General features: G+C 38.6%; 1 protein-coding gene across 2 annotated transcripts in view; it reads right to left on the bottom strand.

Annotated features, from left to right (window-relative positions):
• GRXCR1 (glutaredoxin and cysteine rich domain containing 1) overlaps nucleotides 1–23,344 on the bottom strand; it is a 235,068-nt gene that overhangs the window by 45,734 nt on the left and 165,990 nt on the right. For both annotated transcript variants that reach the window (XR_008296337.1, XM_015084776.3), the window contains one exon: nucleotides 12,258–12,500. Coding sequence is in view for 1 of the 2 variants with exons in the window: in XM_015084776.3 (XP_014940262.2) it covers nucleotides 12,258–12,500 (243 nt within the window). In the remaining variant the exon portion in view is untranslated. The remainder of the gene's footprint in view (nucleotides 1–12,257; nucleotides 12,501–23,344) is intronic.

Consider the following 23,344-nt stretch of genomic DNA (forward strand, 5'->3'; position numbering starts at 1 on the left):
TCTAGCTGAGCCACAAGTAGACCACGACAAGCAGCCACGTCCAGGAAACATCACAATCTATACAGTAAATGTTGTTCCAAACCACTAAGTTTTGGGGTGGTTTGTTACGTAGCAAAAGCTGTTAACAGCTACTTCCATCATAAAGCCCAAACTTTGACTATGGTTTGTTATAGTCCATGACCACATTTTTCTGGAGATGGAATCTTGAGTCATTCGATAAATTCTTTACTCCATGATCTAAGGAATGATACTAGCACCAGACTGATCTGCTTGCAGAAAGAGAATGATAGTCATCAAAAATAGCAGCTTATATTTCACAGGAAAATTCTGTTTCCTTCTGTTTCCTGTCTTAATTATTGTCTACTAACCACATATCCATGGGAAAGAGATGTTGAGACCTAGTAAAATGGACCTAAAAACCAAGGGTATAAGGAATTTTTATCTTGAGAAACAGTCACATGAAAGTTATATAAGTATTTTAACTAGCCTCAGACTCAGTAGGATTCATTGTATGGCATAGATGCTTAAATGGAGGCTCCATTCATAGAGTGATAGAGATAATATTCATAGAGACAATCATCTAGAAGACTAGCTCTCGTTTTGGGTGCTGCATTTAAAGACGAGACTAGGTCCTAAGGAGAATAATTAAGATGTGGAAGTTCAGAAAACCATGAGACAAGTAAGAGTTAAGGGAACCTCAGAGAAAACTTCCCAATATTTTTGTAAATGAAATTATAGTTATGAATGAGGGAATGGTTTTAATTTCATTTTTCTAGGTTCAAGAACTAAGACCAACAAGTGCAGGAAGTTAAAGGCAGAACTTTCTAATATTTAAAAGGGTACTACAATTAAATAGGTTGCCTTGAACCACAGTGAGGTTGTTTTTACTGGGTGTGTTCAAAGATTGTTCATCTTTGCCCATGGATATTGTAGAAAGAATTCATGTACTGAGAGAAACACTTGAGAAGCTGACATCCAAACCGACCTTCTTAATCCAAGGTTCTATGTTTCTGTATGAAACATCTGCATGCATCTCTCTACATTTGTCTTTTCAAAACCTAATAAAGCAAATCTTTGGCAACCTCATCTTATTGGTAGCCCCACCAGTCTTCCAACTTGGTCTTGATCTGAGAGGATATGAGAGAGAAGAGGTGCTAACAGAAGAACCTAAGAAATTAATTCCTTCAGCCTTCTGCCTCTTAGTTGGACACACGTTTAAATGGATTAGCTTTGTTCTAATAATAAAGAACAAATCAGATGTCACTTTTTGACATTTTCATGTAAAAAATGTTTTCTGAGTTGAATAAGGTAAAACTGTATTTACTATTAAAAAGAGAGAGAAAATCATTGTCATATTGTAAGGAAATAATAGTGTAGAGTATCTTATAAGTAACTGGTATGTTTCATCTTAAGAAAAAATAGGTGTGTTGCTAATAATTTTTTAATCTCACAAACTCTCAGTAATATGTTGTAGATAGCATTGTTAGTGAAGATATTAATAACCTACCTAGTACCAAAATGAATAAATATAACTTCGTTTGTTTATTTATTTTAAATATTTATTTTTGAGAGAGAGAGAGAGAGAGAGGGAGAGAGAGAGAGTGCAGTCAGGGGAGGGGCAGAGAAAGAGGGGGACAGAGGATCTGAAGCAGACTCTGTACTGACATCAAAGAGCCAGATTCAGGGCTCAAACTCATGAACCATGAGATCACGACCTGAGCCGAAGCCAAGAGCTGGACACTTAACTGACTGAGCCACCCAAGCGCCCAACACTATTTAAATAATTATGTTTAATATTTATGGAAAAGTGTCATGAACTGAGATGGAATATCTCTAACAGCCCACATATCAGCTCACATGACACTGAATGGCATTTGACCATAGTACTTGCTTCATATTAAAAACACTACCACTAACCAGAAGCTCAGATGCTGTGCAGCATCCTGCCCCCATGAATCAGACCTCTTGGACATTGATGTCTGAGGATAGACTCAGAATATACTCCACCGTTTCTCCTCTCATGATTTATTGACCCAGCCTTCTCTTAATTCTTTGTATTATCTCTATCTCTCCCCACCTATACATCCTAAGTATATGTTTTCTCTAAAGCTTTTGCCTTAATAATATTAGCAAAGGGTTAGAGTGCACCATGTTCCAGGCACTGTGAGTTTTTATGCTTCATCTCACTTAATTCTCAAAATGCCCAATGTTGTAGGCATTTTATTATCTTCATCTTAAAGAAATTGACCAAATAACTGGACCAATACCCATACTAGCAAGGAAAAGAACTTACTCTTGTATCCAGATGTCTGCTTCCACTTTACTTTGCTACTCTTATCTTCCAGGAGGAGCTCCCAAAATGTGAAAATGAAGATCCCAGTGGATACAGTGTAAACCTTGGCAAGTGATCAGATATGAGTAAGAGAAAGATGGAGTAAAAGAAAACTGAGATTTTGAGCCTTTGTGACTGGGAAAATTGTGGGGTCACTAATCAAAACCAGAGAACTGAAATAAGTAACTAATGATGAGGCATCATTCTATGCTAGTTTTTTTTTTTTTAATGTTTAGGTAAAATATCTGTAAAATTAAAATACCCTACAAGATTAGAGCTGCAAATAGACTTGAACACTAGAAAAAGAGAAAGATAATAATGGATGTGATAAAGAGAGAGCAGAAGATGGCAATGGGACTTCTGTTTGGTGAAATTAGAAAACACTGGAGCAGCTGGTTATGTGGGTCACAAAAGAAAACCAACAAAGTATTGATATGAAAATTAGACAATGAGCCTAGATAATGCTGATAATACAACTTCTTTGGAGACTTCTTTGCTATGACTTTAGATATTCTCCAATAATGCCCTTGGTTATACTAGAGGAAAAGAGGAAAAACGGATGAAGGGGGTTGCATAGGACTGGGAATGGACAAACATGGGAGCTCCACAGAGCCTGTCCAGCAGGTGATAACAGACTAAGTATTACCATATTCCTGAATACAGTAAGGGAGGGAAACAAGTGAAACCAAAATTGTGACTATAAGCTGAGAGAAGTAGAAAAGGCAAAAGGACACACAATATCACTGATGATAGAACAAGTTCAATAGAGAGACAAGGGGATAGATAGAAGGACAGAACATTGTGGCCACAGCAGGATGTTTCTAAGTTTAAGATCTTGAATGTGGAGAAGTTTCACCTGATGAAGTAATTCATGGTGTGACTATGCTGCTAAATAGTAGAATTGAAAGCCAGGGAGATGAAGGTTAAGAACTTTGCAGCCTTGATTTTAAAGGGTCCAAGCTCTAGAGTCAGACACACCCAAAGCTGAATCCTCACTCTGCCACTTGTGATCTGAAGGTATTTAAACTGTTTCGTAAATTCTCTAAGCTTTACTTTTCTTCAGGTAAGAAATTGGGGGTGGGAAAGATGACAGTAGTACTATTCACCGTACTATTTTACAATGTACAAGAGAACAAGGAGGCAAAACGCTTGGCAGAGTATATCATTCAAGTTAGCTTTTACTGTTATTGCCATTGTTGTTGCTAACAAAAACTATCCTCAATTAAGTAGGAAAAAAAAAGGACAAAGAAGCAATCACACAAGAAAATATTGCCTAATTTAAATTCCAAGAACCTGACTTAGGCTTAAATTTCAGACTTCTCTAACCCCGTGCCTTCTGAAGTGGAGGGAGCAGGCCAGGAACAAATAATTTATGACTTTGATGAAGGAGGCTTGAAGATTAAACATTTACTGTGTCTATAAGATCCAAGACAAGAGGGGTAGACAAATGTTCAGAAGATTCTCCATCCATTTGGACCTCTGATGAAATTGCTAATGATTAAGAAAATGACCACAAAGGATACTGATGACTTCCAAAAAAAAAAAAAGAAGAAAGAAGAAGATAAGATAAAGTTCTAAATTCATTGATTCCATAATTAAATACAAAAATATCAACATGAGATATGATTGTACTTACTTGTGAAGAAGTGGGTCACATTACTAAGTAAAATCTTCAAAGACAACTAAGAAGTGGGATATACTCCAGTAGGCACCGTCTCCAAAGTACTCCTTTTATTGAAAAGTTAGTTACCTAGGGATAAATTCTCAGAAAGCTCTTATATTGTAAAGAAGATTGTGTACATGTATAATGAGAAGGTCTATAACTTTCATCAGATTTTCAAAGAAGAATATGGCCCCAACATTTAAAAACCACTTCTCATATATATGGGAAATATTTTCAAGAGGTTTAAAATAGAATGGTTTCAAAACCTAACAAAACATCTAACTTTACATTGATTACATTGGTGGTTTATGACACTACTTATTTAATATCATAACACATTCCCATAAAGAAACCAAAATTATCAAACATTCCCCACCCCCCACTCATCCTCCCACTCATCTTTCCTGGGAGCCAGGAAATAAATGAAGTGAGTTCTTCAGTTTTCCAAGCTGTGTACAGGAAAAGGGAACCTAAGAACCTGGTAGACACTCTGGGTTGAGGAAACAGAACTAAAAGCCCAGGAAACTAAGATGGCTAGAGTTTACAGGACAAAGTACTAGAGAATGAAGGGCTTCGTGGAGAACTCTGAAGATGTGCAGAGAGCCAGCTTGCGTTCAGCAGCGTACTCATCAGCACATGCATGAAAGGCAAGTACGGAAGGCTAGCAAAAGAACCTGAAAAGATTAAAAGGGACAGTACCCAGGAAAAGGTCTGAGAAGAATGCCTGTTCCCAATAATCAGTGGGGCATTAGATAAAGATCCCACAATATTATGCTTCCATAATGGGGAATAATTAGCTTTGGACTAAAGCTAATTCTGTCTTGAAAATCTTCAAAACAGAACCCCAAATAGCAAACTTTTTCCAAGTAACTTAATTGCATCTCAGCAAAAAAGTTTAAGAATATTTATAGAAATACAGGGGCGCCTGAGTGCTTAATCAGTTAAGCATCTGACTCTTGATTTCAGCTCAGGTCATGATCTCATGGGTTTGTGAGATCCAGCCCTGCATCAGGTTCTGCGCTGACAGTGTGAAGCCTGTGTGAAATTCTTTCTCTCCATCTCTCTCTGCCCCTCCTCTGCTTGCTTGGTTTCTCTTTCCCTCAAAATAAATAAACATTAAAAAAAAGAATATTTATAGGAATACAAAAATATCCCAACAAGGAATACTTTTACCCAACCAGATAAGATTCACAATTTGCAGAATCCAATAAAAAAATTATCAGGCAGGTAAAGAAGTAGAAAATATGACTCCCAATGTGGGGAAAAAAATCAATCAATTAAAGCCAACCCAGAACTGACACAGATATTAGAATTGTCAGGCAAGGAGATTAAAACAAGTTATTATACCTATATCCCATATGTTAAAAAAGCTAGAAGATATATTGAACATGTTAAGTAGAGATATGGAATATATATTTTTTAAAAATTAAATGCCTGAAGATAAAATTATAATTCCTGAAATTAAAAAAAATAAACTGGATAGGGTTAACACAAGATTAGACATTTTACAAGAAAAGATTAGGAATAGATTAGGAGACATAGCAAGAGAAACTATCCAAAATGAAAAGGGGTGAGCTATGGAACAACTTCAAGCAGCCTAATATGCATGTAAGTAGAGCCTCTGAAAAGAAGAGAAGGAAGGGAAGATCTAAATAATATTTGAAAAAATAAAAGTCTACTAGAACTGATACATGAATTCAGCAAAGTCACAGGATACAAAATCAATAAACAGAAATCAGTTGCATTCTTATACACTAATAATGAAGCAACAGAAAGACAAATAAAGAAACTGATCCCATTCACAATTGCACCAAGAAGCATAAAATACCTAGGAATAAACCTAACCAAAGATGTAAAAGATCTATATGCTGAAAACTATAGAAAGTTATGAAGGAAATTGAAGAAGATATACAGAAATGGAAAAACATTTCATGCTCATGGATTGGAAGAATAAATATTGTTAAAATGTCAATACTACCCAAAGCTATCTACACATTCAATGCAATCCCAATCAAAATTGCACCAGCATTCTTCTCAAAGCTAGAACAAGTAATCCTAAAATTTGTATGGAACCACAAAAGACCCCAAATAACCAAAGTAACATTGAAGAAGAAGACCAAAGCGGGAGGCATCATAATCCCAGACTTTAGCCTCTACTACAAAGTTGTAATCATCAAGACAGCATGGTATTGGCACAAAAACAGACACATAGACCAATGGAATAGAATAGAGACTCCAGAATTGGACCCACAAACGTATGGCCAACTAATCTTTGACAAAGCAGGAAAGAATATCCAATGGAAAAAAGGTAGTCTCTTTAACAAATGGTGCTGGGAGAACTGGACACAACATGCAGAAGAATGAAACTAGACCACTTTCTTACACCATTCACAAAAATAAACTCAAATGGATAAAGGACCTGAATGTGAGACAGGAAACCATCAAAACCCTAGAGGAGAAAGCAGGAAAAAACCTCTCTGACCTCAGCCGCAGCAATTTCTTACTTGATGCATCTCCAAAGGCAAGGGAATTAAAAGCAAAAATGAACTATTGGGACCTCATGAAGATAAAAACCTTCCACACTGCAAAGGAAACAATCAACAAAACTAAAAGGCAACCAACGGAATGGGAAAAGATATTTGCAAATGACATATTGGACAAAGGGCTAGTATCCAAAATCTATAAAGAACTCACCAAACTCCACACCCGAAAAACAAATAATCCAGTGAAGAAATGGGCAGAAAACATGAACAGACACTTCTCTAAAGAAGACATACAGATGGCCAACAGGCACATGAAAAGATGCTCAACGTCACTCCTCATCAGGGAAATACAAATCAAAACCACACTGAGATATCACCTCATGCCAGTCAGAGTGGCCAAAATGAACAAATCAGGAAACTACAGATGCTGGCGAGGATGTGGAGAAATGGGAACCCTCTTGCACTGTTGGTGGGAATGCAAACTGGTGCAGCCACTCTGGAAAACAGTGTGGAGGTTCCTCAAAAAATTAAAAACAGATCTACCCTATGACCCAGCAATAGCATTGCTAGGACTTTACCCAAGGGATACAGAAGTGCTGATGCATAGGGGCACTTGCACCCCAATATTTATGGCAGCACTTTCAACAATAGTCAAATTATGGAAAGAGCCTAAATGTCCATCAACTGATGAATGGATAAAGAAATTGTGGTTTATATACACAATGGAATACTACATGGCAATGAGAAATAATGAAATATGCCCTTTTGCAGCAACGTGGATGGAACTGGAGTGTTATGCTAAGTGAAATAAGTCATACAGAGAAAAACAGATACCATCTGTTTTCAGTCTTATGTGGCCCTGAGAAACTTAACAGAAGACCATGGGGGAAGGGAAAGAAAAAAATAAAGTTAGAGAGGGAGTGAGCCAAACCATAAAAGACTCTTAAAAACTGAGAACAATCTGAGGGTTGATGGGGGGTGGGAGGGAGGGCAGGGTGGGTGATGGGTATTGAGGAGGGTACCTGTTGGGATGAGCACTGGATGTTGTACGGAAACCAATTTGACAATAAATTTCATATTAAAAAAAAAAAGAAAAAAGAATGGCTGAAACTGTTCCAAATTAGATTAAAAGAAAAAACTACACATCCAAGAATGTCAATGAACCCTAAGCAAAAGAAACATGAAGAAAGCTATACCAAGATATATCATAATCAAGTTTCTGAAATCAAGTGATTAAAAGAAAAATCTTAAAAGCAGCAAGGGGAAGGAGAAGACACACATACAGAGGAACAAAGATAAGGATGACAGCATATGTTTTATCAGAAGTAATGCAAATGGAAGACAGAGGAGCAATGTCTCTTAAGTACTAAAAGAAAAAAAAATCCTTTCAACCTTAGAATTCTATATCCAGCAAAGATATCTTATAAGAACCAAAGATGGAATTTTTCAGACATAAAAATGCTGAAAGAATTCATCTACAGCAGACCCACACTACAATAATAGTGTATAAGAAGCCCTTCACATAAAAGCAAAGTGATGCCAAATGATTTAATACTCTACACCAAAGAATAAAGAGAACCATAAATTAAAATTGCACAAGTTAGAGCACTACCAAACTCACCTGATGAGGTCATCATCACCCTGACACCAAAACCAGATAAAGACATGAGAAGAATAGAAAACTATATTGACAGAAAGATTAATGGTCACCAAGGGACAGGGGTTGGAGGAAGGGACTGACTGTCAATTGGCATGAGGAATATTTGGGGGGTGTGGGGGTGGAAATGCTCTGTATTTCAAATGTATTAATAGATTCACGGGTGTAAATATCTGCCCAAACCCATCAAATTATAATTTAAATGGATACAGTTTATTATATGTAAATTGTACCTCAATAATCTGATTAAAACAAACAAAACAGTGCATCTGGCAGATACTGTGGTTCAGCTCACTCGTAACCAATCCAATCTCCTTCTAAAGCGTCTTCCTGTACTGTAAAGGCTAGAAACCTAAAAGCCACATTTCCCATTGTCCTCCGTTGTTTTCATATGTGACTGATTCAGTAACCACAGATATACTCATTCACTGGAGACATTACTTAGGAACAGAATTATGTAGGACAAGGGGCAGAGAACAAATCATCTGTTTTGCTGGAGAGGACCAAATCCAGAGGCATTTCTGGAGCCAGCAGCTTCCTAATTGTGGCACAGGGTTCTTTGGTGGCCCATTTCTGCAGAGAAGTTATACAAGTTCTCTCTGAAAGCTTGCTTAGAGCCTATATTTCTAGTCTATAAACTACCTATGCTTGGTAACAATTCCTTCATTCTTGAACTGAATAAAATAGCACTTTCAATGGATACTGAATTATCAAGCAGTCACAGCTCAATATCAGCTAGTTTAAGAGACCTGCCTAGATCAGCAGCTCTTCTACTCCTCGTCATTACCAGAGTCTCCACTCTGATTCATTCTATGTTTTATAGTTCAGTTCCAATGTGGGTTTTATAGATTTCTACTGTAAAAGTTTTATGGTTGGTCCAGAATCAACACACACTATTTCTAACCTATTTCCTACTAGAATTTCTAAGATAACTTATGTCCAAACTTCAGCAACACAATTTTTTTGTGTAAAGATCTCCTGATGCCAAATCAACAAGATTATTGCTTTAAAAGTTTCAAGCTGAACTTGCTTCCCCACCCTCCACCCCTCCCAGCCCCCAACTAGCTCCTTGACCCTCCCTCCCCCGATGGAGCATGCCAGGACAGTGAAGATTTGTTTTCTAAAGCAATTTCTTTCCCTTGACTGTTTCATTGCTTCTATCTTTACATAGAAGTCTGGCTGGGAATGAGGGTCATCAGGAAAAAAGAGCTGAGCATTCTTGTTAATTCCTCTGCTCTTTCCCATTGTACTCTGTTAAGGTCCCTGCAGTGGAGACCCATCCCTGGGTCTGGCACCACCTATCCCTGGGTCTGGCAGCAATGATGCAGGAAAATAAGGGAGCTGTTGCAAAACGGCCTCATGCTCTCTCCACCCCATCTCACTGTCTCCCACAGTGTGCCTCCATATGCCTGTTTCTGTTCTGTCGATTTCATTCTCTACCCCTCTCGATTTCTCTCTCTCCCTCCTTTCAAACAGTTGTATTGCACAGATGATTCATACATCTTGATTTTTCTCACTCATCTAAATTTAAGCTAAATCAAATGGTTTCGTGTGACCGTTTAAAACATCACAGATGTTAAGGAAACTACCAACATCAGCTTCTTTTCCTCCCTAGGAATCATGCTTCACCATGTGCCAAAACCCAGCAGAGGGCATCCTTCCATTTCAGATGAATGAACTCTGCAGGGAAAAGGCTCTCTCTCCAGTTCCAGCACTGTTACATTTACAACTTCACACTGGAATTTAAATAAAGGGGTTTTTGTAGTAGGAGGGGAGCTTGTTGTAGAAGTTGTTTTCTGGGGTGTTTGCCTCCATTTAAATTATAGATTTAGAAGTAAATCTCCTTTATAAGAAAAAAATGAAGAGGAAAAAGAAATCTGTCTCTGGTCTCTTTCCAGATTTGGGGCATTGGCTTCAAATTGCAGAAGCAATAAGGTAGTACCTCTGTGATCTTTCCTTCTCTAGGCCACTGTATTAATAAAGTAATCACAGAAAAAAGCAATTGAGAAAAAATATGCACCCCACCTCTCTTGTCTGTCACACTCTCCCTCTGTCCATCAAATGGAAAGAAAAATAGCATTACTTCCTGTTAGATCATCTTAGAAGTAGGAAGAAGATAAGTATGGTCAAAAGCAGTGCATCAGGTAAAGCCAACCTTCCACCTGTATAAGGAGGCAGTCACCCACTATGTTTAATTGGGTAGATCACAGAAACCAAAATTCCACAAAGGGAAATATCTTCTACCATCATCAGAATTTTTCCAGGGTTAAAAGGCAAATGACCAAAACCCTTATCAGTGATTTTTTTTCCTCCTGGTGTGGGTGAGTTTATCAGATCCTTTCACGGTAGGAGAATGTCAGAGAGAAGGAAAGAATATGAAAGGACAATAGAGCATCATATACTCATTCAACATACATTTCTGAGCACTTTGTGCCAAAACCCTTTTCTAGGTATTAAGACTGCATCAGCAAACAAAGTATCAAAGATCCCTTTCCTTGAGGTGATGTGCCAAAAAAGCTGGGGTTTGAGGAGTCTGGCAGACCTAACTTTGAGTCCTGGCCCTGTCACTTGACTGGCTTTGTGACTTGAAGCAAAATAATTAATGTTCTCTTTTGCAAAATAAGGATAAAGTTGCTACTATTTATTAAAAACATACTTTGTTCCAGGCACAAGAATTGAGCATTTGTATATATTACATATGGTAAAATTCTCACAATTAGTCTGTGAGAAAGGTTCTATTACGCTTCTCCTTTTACAAATGAGAAAACCCAGGCACAGAGTGATTTCTAAATTGCCCAGAATCACATAGACGTGTCGGAGCATGAATTTGAAACAAGGCTGTCTTGCTTCTCAACCAGTAGAGTAGAGTTGTTCTCTAAGGCTATCCTGGGGATTCGATGAGATGAATGTGTAAAGCTGAGAGTGCAGTATAGTATCATTATTACTACTATTATTATTAATTTATCACTCATGACTGCCATTGTTGTAGCTTTCTGGGACCTAAGGGTACATGTTGAAATATGATAAAAGAGGCTCAATGCATCAAATCAAAAGTCCTCTGCCTCAGAATGTAGTCTGCGTCCAGCTCAGGTTAAAAGTAGGATTGCAGAAGTCATACCCAGGAATCATGGCTTCACTGCATTTATCTTTCCATAAGATGACAGGCTGTCTCTAACAGTGATGGCTCTAGACAGAATATCAGAACAGTTTCCCTGTAACAAAACATGAGCATTTCCTGCTCTGGATTTTTTCTAAGCTCCCCTGAAAGCTGAGGGTTAAGACCAGATGCGAAACAAAGCCAAGATCCAAATATCCATCTGCCTTTTGACAGCAGCTCTTTGTTCCCTGATAAGTGATCTGGGGGAGTCAGTCCCACCCCCTCAACCACTGGTGTCCCTTGGCTCTTTGTTCTTACTCTTTCTAAAGTGCACTGTCCAGAGCCCTCTTCTCGGGCTTCTTAATGACTGTGCGATTGTGCGTGCTCTTAGATCGATGGGGGTTAATTAACACTAACAGTATTATTCAAAGAAAAATGAAGCAGTCATGTTTCCTGGCTTCTCTGGGAGTTTTCTCTTCTTCCTGTAAGCCTAAATTTGTGTCTCACACTGACAAATTACCAAAATTCAGAATAATTTTTAACAACAAGCAGATAAAATTCTGGCTCCAGGCCCCATTTCTTATTGATTTTGTTTCAGGACCACCATCTCAGTTGCATTAGGTAGGAAACTGAGTGTTCGATAATGGGGTATATGAGAATTCACAAATGTACATCTTTATAAATATTCTGTTTTTCTTGTGTGCACTAAAAAATAGTTTTTATCTCACATGTCAAGCTTCATAATGCAAAACTCAAGTCAACTGAACATTTAAAAAATGTATTCCTATTCAAAAAGGCAATTTAATGCTGATTTTATCTCACCATGCTTCTGTAGGGATGAACACTGTTAGCAACACATCATTTGGGACAGAAATAAGTGCTTCAATTCCTTTGGTTTGAACTCCAAAAAAATAGCAAATGTCCCAGGAGTTATGTTGCAAGTTGCCTTGTCATAGGCTTATAGATTTCTAACAATGCTGGTTGGGTTCAATAAAAAAGAAGATTTTCCTTAGCGGAGTACTTACCCCAAGGTAATGGCCATCAATGAACACGACAGGGAGGGAAGGAGCTTCAGAAACATGCCGGCATCGCTCATCTAGCTCTTTTCCATAGTCACCGTTCAAAGCTATGTTTTTCTCTTCAAATTTTACTCGATGGTTTTGGAAGATCTTTCTAACCAGTTCACATCTTTCAAAGGTTGTTCGTACAACACGAAGGCAAGTGGTATAAATCACCACACGGTCAAATTCTAGGTCAGTTGATGGTTGCTGAAGAAAAAACATTGTAGTATAGTGTCAATATTTGCATTTACTTTCTTACATCTTATTTTTTTAAGACAATTAGCATTTCAGTGTGTTATACATTAAAAGTATGCAGTAAAGTTGAAGTGCCATATTTGTCAATTCTAAGACATGTTTTTATGTTAGAAGATCTGTAATTAAAAAGTGGATAACACTCAACATAATTTAAATGGCATAATTTAATTCACAGTATTTTTTCTGTTCCCAGTGGCAAATCAAATAATGGTATATCTTCAATTGATGATGTCTCACATGGCATACCATGTGGTAAAATAAGGAATGATTGAATGATCTCTCTTGTGTTTTGTAGACATTTTTCAATTACTAGATCTGCCTCTTAAACCCGAAGTAAAAAATGTGACAGAACAGTCAAGGTTAGTATTTCACCATTTGAAAATCCTCCCACTTATCAATTTAACAAATTTTGTGGTCTTTGGGCCACTATTTCCTGGAAATAACAAGATGTATATCATAAGATTGTTCTGAGGTTTAAGTAGCACAGCAAATGTGCATGCACTCTGTTGAGCAACAGAGCTCCAATGTGCAGCGAGAAAGCTCTGCAGTGACCCAGAGGGAGTGCATAGAAACCAACACCATAGTGGCCAGCGGGTCAGAGCTAGGCATGGAAAGGAAGGAAGGAAACAGGTACACTACAACAGAGGCAAGCAACTCTCACAAGCAAGACGATTCTCTGTGTGTGAATCTTGTCTTCTATATTTCCTGCTACATCTGAAGTCAGTGACTGCATTCCTGAGAAAACCTGCCCAGTACTGCTAGGGCCACACAACATAGGCCCTGACAACATTAGGAAAGATCCTCTTCTTCCTTGTCACAGTCTTTCTTGAGGGAGACTAAACGAAATACAACTATACCATGAGACCAAGGGATACATGAGTTTTCATTGGGCCACAGTTGTTGAAACACAAGGACGCAACTTACAAACCCCTGTTAAGGCAAACCTTTGATTGGAAACCAGTCCAGACAACTAAATGCTAGAATCAGAAGGTAGGATACTAAGCCCCACCACTTTGTATTCAAAGAAGTCAGAACAGTGCATCGGAGGTGAATGTACACATAGTCCTAAAAAGGTCTAAAGTCATTAAGATGGCAAGGCAATGATGTCCACCTCACCAAGAAAGAGGACATTTTTTCCTGATGACACAATATAGCAGGGATGAAAGAATCACTGCTTCCCTCAATAGAGTTTACACGCTAAGCTGAAAACCCAGAGACTTGGAGGGACCAAACAGGTGTCATAAATGTGGGGCCAGACCAGAAATAAAAGAGATATTAGTGAGAGGTAAAAAGTCATCTGAAAGATAAAAAATGTCACTCAGCTTTAGGCAAGCTTCAGGCTGTCAGGCACGTTACTCACTGTTGTCAGACATGATTATTTAATTAATTAATTTATTTATTTATTTATTTATGACACGATTATTTTAAATATAAGCTTGAAATCTGATTTTTTTAGGTTATTTATTTACTTATTTATTTAAGAGAGACAGAGAGAGCATGAGCAGGAGAGGGGCAGAAAGAGAGGGAGAGAGAAAATCCTAAGCAGGCTTCACACTGTCAGCACAGAGGCAGATGCAGGGCTTGATCCCATGAACCATGAGATCATGACCTGAGCTGAAATCAAGAGTTGGGCACTTAACCGACTGAGCCACCCAGGTACCCCAAAATCTGGCATTTTATGGAAAATTTTATTCTTTCTAAATGCCAGAACCTCATTAAAAATGTATTCAGACCATGTGGACCAAAATATTTGAAGGCTGAATTTGACCTATACACTGTTAATTAATACTGGAGTAGAGAAACATTAGATACATCTAGACTCTGCCACTGGCCATCTTTGTGTTTTGGAGAAGGTAATGAACTAGTAAGCCTCAAACTAGTAAGTTTTGTCAACTGTCAAATGTGATCTACCTAGCAGGTTTGCTGAGGAGACTAAGTAACCAAAAAAATGAAAACAACTAGTGTAGGGCTTGACATGCACTACTGTGCTCAGTTACACACTATTACACTCCATATTGTGGGATTTGTAAGATTAAAAACACAAACAAGAATGAATCAGTGGGAAAAAAATGAGTGGAGTTAATGACAAGAAAGGGGGATTGTTCCTATGCTCTAGATGAAGAAGCATTGGTTTTCAAAGAGAGAAACAAAATGCCCAAGAACCTATGGGTTATCTTCATGTTCATTGTTATGGGCAAGTAGGGAATCAAGAAACTCACGACAAATACTGCAGCTCCTGGAAGTGCACTCAGGGTCCCTTTTCTCTGATGACATTATGTGCGTAAGTATGCATTGTTCCTCGGGCTGCAAGGCTGCTAGATCCACATTTGATTCCACCAACATGTTCCACTTTTTTCAGTAGCTACAAGTAACTTTTGAAATATTTGAGAAGACATACATTTTCCCCACGAGTAGAGGTGGGAGAGTTTAAGATCGGACCATTCTGCCGTCACAGTAACCAACTCATATAGGATTCTCTTTGCTTGTACCACTTTTCTGTGTGTCTCTGTGTGTCTCTAAGGGACACGCATTTAAAAAGTAGTAATAAGATGGACCCCTATTAGTGGCCATGTTGAATGCTGTTTAATGTAAAAGGAAACAAAGATATCCCTTTACCTCCTGTTGAGAATGAGTTTCACCTACAATCAATGGATCTCCAAATGTGTTGGATATTAGAATAAATTGGGGAGTTTTTAAAAATGCCCAAAGCCCAGGCCAAGTGCATAACAATTAAATCAGAATCACCAGGAGTGAAAATCTCAGAAATGTGATTTTTTTTTTAGAGTTCTGAAGGTGATTCCAATGTGCAACCAAGTTCTACTAGTTAGATACCAGTTGGAAATGCAGAAAAAAAGGCTTCACCCTAGATCTGCTGAGTCAGAATCTGCATTTTAACAAGTTCTCTGGGGAATTTGGATTCATATTACATTTTAAGGAGCCCCAGTGCAATTACACTGACAGCTTGACCTGACGGAGAAACTGAGTTTATGTCCCTTTAAAATAACCGCTAGTCATTCATTCAGTGACTAGAATCATTTATTTGCCAAACCTGGTGCTAAGGTACTAGATATATAATGGTAAACAAACAATATTGTTCCCTAACAACCTGAAGCTCATAGTTTTTTTTGTTTACATAAATAAATATAGATTCACAACCTGTTAAGTGTTGGAAAGGAAATGCACAAGTTGTTATCAGAGGCTACTGAAGGTGTGCCTTTTCTTGTTTCAGAGTTTGAGAAAGTGTTTTCTGATATTTGAGCTCTGCTCTGAAGAACAAGAAGGAGTTCGAGAAATTAAGTAGGTAAGAAAGCATGGGGTAAAGTATTATAGGTAAGTGCAAAGACCTTGAGATGGGAGGAAGACGGCATGTTTGAGACTCTGAAAGAAGGTCTTTTGGGACACCTGGGTTACTCGGTCGGTTAGGCGTCTCACTTCAGCTCAGGTCATGATCTCAGGGTTCGTGAGTTCAAGCCCTGCGTCGGGCTCTGTGTTGACAGCTCTGAGCCTGGAGCCTGCTTTGGATTCTGTGTCTCCCTCTCCCCCTCCCCAGCTTGTGCTCTATCTCTCCCTCTCTCACTCAAAAATAAATAAACATTAAAAATTTAAAAATAAAAAAAAGAAAGAGTCTTTTGCCAAAACACAAAGAAAGAGAACTACAGTAGTACTGATGATTCTGGACAGGTATGCAGGATCTATATCATGTTGTACCTTTATAACCACCTTAAAGATCTGTGAGCTTCAACCTCAGAGCAATGGGAAATTCCCGAAGGTTTTTAAGGAGGAAGGGAGGAATTTACATTAAAAAAAAAGTAAGTGCAGCAGGGCGAGTGCAGATAGTTGCACAAAATGTGTATAGCAGGGTCTAAATGAATGATTCCTTCAGGGCTGTGTAGCCCACAACTGGAGCAATCATACTGAGTCTTATTCCCAACTCCCTTGGTCTGAGAACTGAGACTGAATACGGGATAAAATGAGGGTAGGAAATTTGGTTATCTATTAGAATCAGCTGTTAAGTATAGTGTTCTAAAAAGACCTTATTGAACAATTTTTGGGGGTATGATTTGGAAGTAGATCTTCCTAGAGGTAGAAGTAGGTTGAATGATTTCCCAAAGTCTTTTCCAGTTTTATAAGATGAATTTAAATGATATTGTCTTTGGCAAAAAAAAAAAAAAAATCCTCTTCTACATTTGTGTCATTTTCTGTCCCTCAACAGATTTGTCAAAGCATCTGGCCAGAAATCTAAAAATAGCCGCTCAATGGTTACTGTCCTTCTTCTCCCTTCCTAGGGGTTACCATGGGAATAGCGTAATGAAGGATGGATGCATCTGAGACAGTGCTGAGAAGCCATTGGGATTTGCAGCCTGCTTGTTTTGAGAGAGCCGACCTAGATATTCATAAAGGCAGGCCACTTCTTCCCTTCCACTGATTAAACAGATGAATCTTAGGAGTGACCTGAAGCCTCACCAGAGCCTGCAGCAAATGCAGATATGTTGGCAAGGGACGGAAATTGCTACGCACAAGACATAGAGGTTACGCAATAGCCAATTTATGTCCTCAACCTGCACCTGCCTTGTAAGAGCCACTGTGAAATTGTAGTATTCCAGTTACTTCATCATCTTGGGGCAATTCTGGAGCCCCCATGCCCACTGAAGCCCCCATGCCCACAGGAGCTGCCACTGGAATTCAGGCCAAGAATTAGTCCCCACGGCTCCCTGACAGAGGATCCCTGGAGCAGACCCAGCTCCTCCGGCTGGAGGAAATCCAGTGGGTTATTTCCATTTGACCCTTTGCCTGTCCAGCCTGGCAATGGTTTAAAAAGGCCTCCTGAAATAGGGGCCCCCAGACACCTCCAGGAATTCAGGTCTTAAACAAAAATAAAAACCAAAACCAAAAGTAACATTTTAAAACATCAATGGCAGATAGAATGCTAGAACTTTACATTCATAATCCTTACAATCGCTTACACATTGTTATTGCCTGCTTTATTTGTAGACTGAGAAAGCAAGGCTCAGAGAGGATAAGTGTCCTAAACAGGGTGACAGAATCAAAATTCAGTAATTTAGAAAACTGGAACCAGATGCACATCTTTCCAAAATCCACGTGTTTCCACTGAGCCAAGATGAACCACCAAATCACCCTCTGGTTTTATTACTATCTCCCCAGGATAAAGCTGTTGCCCAAACACAGTTGGCTATAGACCTAATTCATCACCTGTGAGATAAATGTGATTTAAAGAGGTTTAACTCTTTCCTAAATTATGTTCACACATGTAACAGGAAGTAACATCACAAGAGGGGCATTTTAAACTTTCTTGTTTCAGTCTGAAGATATTCCTTGGAGATGGGGAAGGTGTAGAGATCTTTCCTCCTCTACCTGAGAACAAAGAGGTGAAATGATTAGTTTAGAGCCACACAGCATGTCAGAGGTAAACTGGGACTAGACTCAGACAGACTTTTTGATTAGCAGGCAATGGGCGAACCTGGCTCCAGGAAACACCGTTTATTTATTTATTTATTTATTTATTTATTTATTTATTTATTTATTTATTTATTTTTATCTGTTTATTTTTTAAGTATGCTTCATGCCCAGCACAGAGCACTGCAATGCAGTGCTCGAACTCACAACCCTGAGATCATGACCTGAGCTGAGATGAGGAGTCAGATGTTTAAGCAACTGAGTCACCCAGGTGCCCCCTGGAACTGCCATTTTAAAGAGCAGGTGCTTGCCTGTGGAAGCAGGGCTGTGGGCCTTTGTACAGGATGAGAATTTTATATCTCTTTCTTTCTCTTTCTCTCTGTCTCTGTCTCTCTCTCTCCCCCTCCCTCTCCATGCTATTCTGTAAATCCCTATAGCTATATGCATGTTCTGAGATGCACCCCCCAGGGAACTTCTCTGTGTCCCTTTATAAGACACAGATTATAAAAATAATTATAATAATTATTAGTTACTGTATGACTGCATAGATATGTAGTTCTTGGGACTTTACATGTAGAACTTTCATTTATCAAGAGATAAGGATTATAATTCAAGCTTTACAAATAAGGAAACTAAAGCTTAGAATAAACTTAAGGTGCCCAAATACCTCAGGAAAAAAGGAACGGAACCAAGATTTTAACCTGGGTCTGCCTCCTAAGTCCTTGCTTTTGCCACAGGAAGATACTATATACCCCTCTTAAATACACCCAACCAATGGGCCATACTGTTCTAGAACTGAGTGATGAAATATACCATGGACGAACTGTCACAGGGACAGTCCTAGAAATTCCCCTCACTCATCCCTTCACTTCATTCTACTATCTCTGGCTGGATGTCATTGCTTTACACAGACCTTCACCCATCATCATATGGAAAATGGGCCCTCTACCTTCATACCCAATTCTTTCCTTTATAGTACCTAGCACTGCTAGACATTACCTTGTGTTTGGTTATTGATTTGCTGTCTCTTCCCCCCAAATAAAATATTACCCTGCCAAAGCAGGAACTAAGTTTTGTAGTTTTGTTTACAAGAATTAAGAACCAAAAATATGACCCGGTACGTCGTAGATGCTCAATAAGTACCTTCTGGCCTCTTTCCCACACATTTAACTAGAACTTGGTTTGAATTTGCCTCTTAAAAACTGTACATTCTTGGACAGTTATTTAATCTCTTCAAATTTCAGTTTTTCTTATCTATAAAATAGGGACACAAATGCCTCCTTCATGAGGATGTTTTCGGATTCAATGATTTACTGAATAGAAAAGCCCTTGGCATGAATCCTGATGCATAATAAACACTCAATAAATGTTACCTTTTGATTATTAGTATTACCATTATTGAAAAACGTTATCGACACACACCATCAACAGCACTATCACCCCCGTCATTATAACCAACTATGTGAATCAGACTAACTTCATCTTGGACAATTCCGCCATGATAACCATTCAGAGACCTGAAGCCTTGAGCACAGCATCCCCCCCTCCACATTCTTTCTTTTTATTTAATCACACACATAATAACCCTTAAATACACCCTTGAGGCATAGTGTTCTTGATCTGCCCTGGTGCTATGACTATGACCCACAACTATTCTCAAACATTTCCCCCCAGTTGTTCCTCATCAGTACTCCCAGCCTCTAGGAGACAAAAGCAGGTCTTACAGGAAGTGGGGTTGTGGACATCTCCTCATCTTGGGCAGAAGCCCAAGACTGCTGTCCATAAACCCCTTAATAAGCCATTTCTTATCAAGTTGGACTTATCTGCCTTTTTCTTTAGTCTCCCATCTCCTTCAGCGTTTGGAGGTCACTTTGCACATACCTCCCTTTCATGGAACACCAAGTCCAAATTCACATGTCATCAGCCTCATAAGCCTGAACGGCAAAGTTAAACCTCATATTTACACAATGATCAAAAATTAAATCTTTTTAATGAGTTAAATTTCCAGTTACATTTGTTTGGATACACCATCAATTCTAACAGTGAAAACAAAGCAGAGCATATACATCAGATGCCATAAAAATCCCTCCTTTCTAACTCTGGATGCCCCCTTGGTGGCATGAAAGAAATGCATGGGCACAATCTTTGCATGCAAAGATTTCTGAAGAGTGTGTTTTCTGTTTTTGTAATGCTCTAAGACCATATAAGTTAATGAATTTCAGTTATCACCTCAGGAATTATCTACTTGTCCAAATCAATTATTGAGTTGGCCTAGACATTAACTGAAAAGTCAATGAACCTAATGAATCCTTCATACCAAACAAACAAAAATGTATTTTTCCAGAAAGTTAAGCTGAAACAATGTTGATTTTATAGCACATCTGAGTTAATGAAAATGAAGGTGCCCCATTCCTCCGCCATAGAGACCTTAGAAAAATGTCTCAATTCTGCCAACTTTGTATTAATCAAGCACGGGGAAGTTTCACTTGAAAATATAGATTTTTGTCTGTTCTTCAAAAAACAGAATCTGACAACATTAGTTTTGTTGCATTCTTGTACAAAAACAGTAACTGAAGCTTGGTGGCAGCTACCCTCTTTAGTGGCATATGTCTCCTGATGCTGCGTGTAATGTCATTCCCTTAGATCTAGACAATTTCTTGCATTAACATTACCTACATTGCTTCTTTCATTCAGAGCTTGTGATGCTGCATCCAGTCTAGTGAGTCTGTACACACACCTTATATGGGAGGAAACTGAGACTCACAGTTTATTTACTTGAATCAACTTTTGGGGGGAAGCAACATGTAGTGGGGGAGGGAACCCATCTTGAGCCAACACTTTGGCACTTAGTAGCTGCAAGAACTTGGGGAAATCAGTTTACCTTTCTGGAACTAGTTTTTCTCTTCTCTAATATGGGAATAGATATAATCCAGCTGACAAAGGAGTTGTAGGATCATATGTAAAATGCACCTGAAGACACACTGTAAATTATAATACTTTACAAACACAGCAGCTGTCATCACTGCCCAGCCATCCAGTTGAGAGAAAAGGAACAAGCCTCTAATGGAAACCACCTTCCTACCAAACCAAACTTCTCCTCCCATATGAATATTTTGGTTTCTACAGACATCGTCAGAAATATTATTTATTGGCTTTTGTTATTCTGCTCATCTCTGCAGATAAAACTGCCATCAAGGTGAGTGCCAAAATCACATTCAGGAACATCCAATCCCGGGTGATGTGCTTTACAATACTGAAAAGCCAGGCAGCAACTGAATTAGGAACATCCTGCAAATGGAGACAGTGGGGGAAAAAAAAAAACTTTCCCTCTCATCCTCTGAAAAATTCACATTGCAAAACCAGAAGAGATGAAAGTGTTGAACAATAACATCAGAATAATAAGTGGGTAGAGTGCCTTCACCATTTTCCTAATGCCTTTCATCTTTTTACTTCACAAAAACCTGGCACTCTTTCTTAAAGGTATAGGTGCCCTTTTTCTTCCGTTCTCCCAAATATATACATATCATAAATAAATCAAAATCAAACAATGAAAGATTAAAATCTTCCGCAGTTTTCTACGTCAAAAAAAAAAAAAGGCTGAATAATCAGCTAAATGAGATCAATCCCTTTTAATGGGTTGGGATGTGACAGGAATCTCCTTTAGAGGTTATAATACCTGCATCTCATCTCAGCTTCATGGTTTCATAAATATCAGTGTGATGAAGAGAAGTGATCTTAGTCTCTGTGGAATTCCAGAATAGATTGAAAACCAAGAGCAACAAAGGCAGTGAAAACTCAGAAGTCGAGAAAATTGGACCCAGCCTCAGGCAAATCCTTATTCCTGCCTCCTCCTGGGGTATCCAGGTTTTAACTCTTATGTCCTCCTGACTATTCTTATTGTCATGATTCCAACCTCACCTAGGTATGCTCTTCTCCAGATTCCAAACACTGCACACAGGAGAAGAAACTGCTGGAGAGTACTTATGGAAAGCTTGGAAGTTGCCACATGAAGCTGATATATGTATTTTTTTGAGCATTGAGTCCTTCAATTCTATAAGGAACAGAGGCACTAACATTATCCTAACTTTTCAGAGGAGGAAACTGAGACGCAGAGAAGTATGAGACAAGTCTAAAGCCAGAAATCTAGCAAATGATGGAGCTAGTATTTGATCTGAGTAAATCATAGAACTCAAATCTTTACATGGTGCTATTGGCCATGTACTGACTCTGCTTGAGTGTATCTATATCCCATTTCATCCCATAGAGAACAAAATATTAGAGGGAGAGATACAGGATTTATGAATCCTAAAGTTTCATATATATATGGATTTTAGATACATAGTATATTAGTTTCCTAGGGCTGCTGTAAAAAATTACCACAAACATAGTGAGTGGCTTAAAACAACAAAAATATATTGCCTTGCAATTCTGAAAGTCAGAAGTTCCAAATGGGACTGGGCATAAATCAAGGTGTCAGGAGGGCTACGCTCTCACTAAGGCTCTAGGGAAAAATCCATTAGCTTCCCCTTCCCAGGGTCTAGGGGTCACCTGCATTCCTTGATCTTGGTCTCTTCCTCCATCTTCAAAGTATAGTGTAACAGTCTCTACTTTCATTGCCACATCTCCTCACTGACTTTTGTGCCTCTTTTTTTTTTTTTTTTTTTGAGATAGATAGAGGGTAAGCAGGGTAGAGGGGCAGAGGGAGAAGGGGAGAGACAACCTCAAGCAAGCTCCTGAGATCATGACCTGAGCTGCAATTAAGGGTCAGATGCTCAACGGACTGAACCATCGAGGTACCCTGTGCCTCCCCATTGTAAGTACCCTTGTGACGACATTGGGCCCATCCAATAATCCAAGATAATCTTCCCATCTCAAGATCTCTAACTTAATTACATCTGAAAAGTCCTTTTTGCTGTCAGGTAACATATTCACAGTTTCCAGGAATTGGGACATAGACACCTTTGACAGGATGGGGGTGATGGTGGGAAACCATTATTCTGCCTAGTAGAGATAGATAGTTTTAAGGTACTGGATCATAGGTACAGGAATAAAGGACTTCAAGTTATACAATCTTAAAACAGAAAGGAAAATGGAGATCATTTAGTCCAACTTGGACAAAGGTATGGCAATATCAAGAATATGCTCAAACTTCTGGTTATTGAACTATATCTTCCTCATTGTGCTTAGCAACTTGCTTTATCAACACAAAATAAGGTAATTCTAGTAAGGTAGGTATGAAACACCTTGTTCTTCTAAGACCTTCGACACAATCACTTGTGAGTAGAACTTTCTCCAAGTTGCTACTAAAGAAATGGAAAGGATATTTAAAAAGAAGCAAGAACAAAAAACAAAACAACAACAACAAAAAAAGTCAGGCGCCT

Source organism: Acinonyx jubatus, chromosome B1 (genome assembly GCF_027475565.1).
Source record: "Acinonyx jubatus isolate Ajub_Pintada_27869175 chromosome B1, VMU_Ajub_asm_v1.0, whole genome shotgun sequence".
NCBI lineage: Eukaryota > Metazoa > Chordata > Mammalia > Carnivora > Felidae > Acinonyx > Acinonyx jubatus.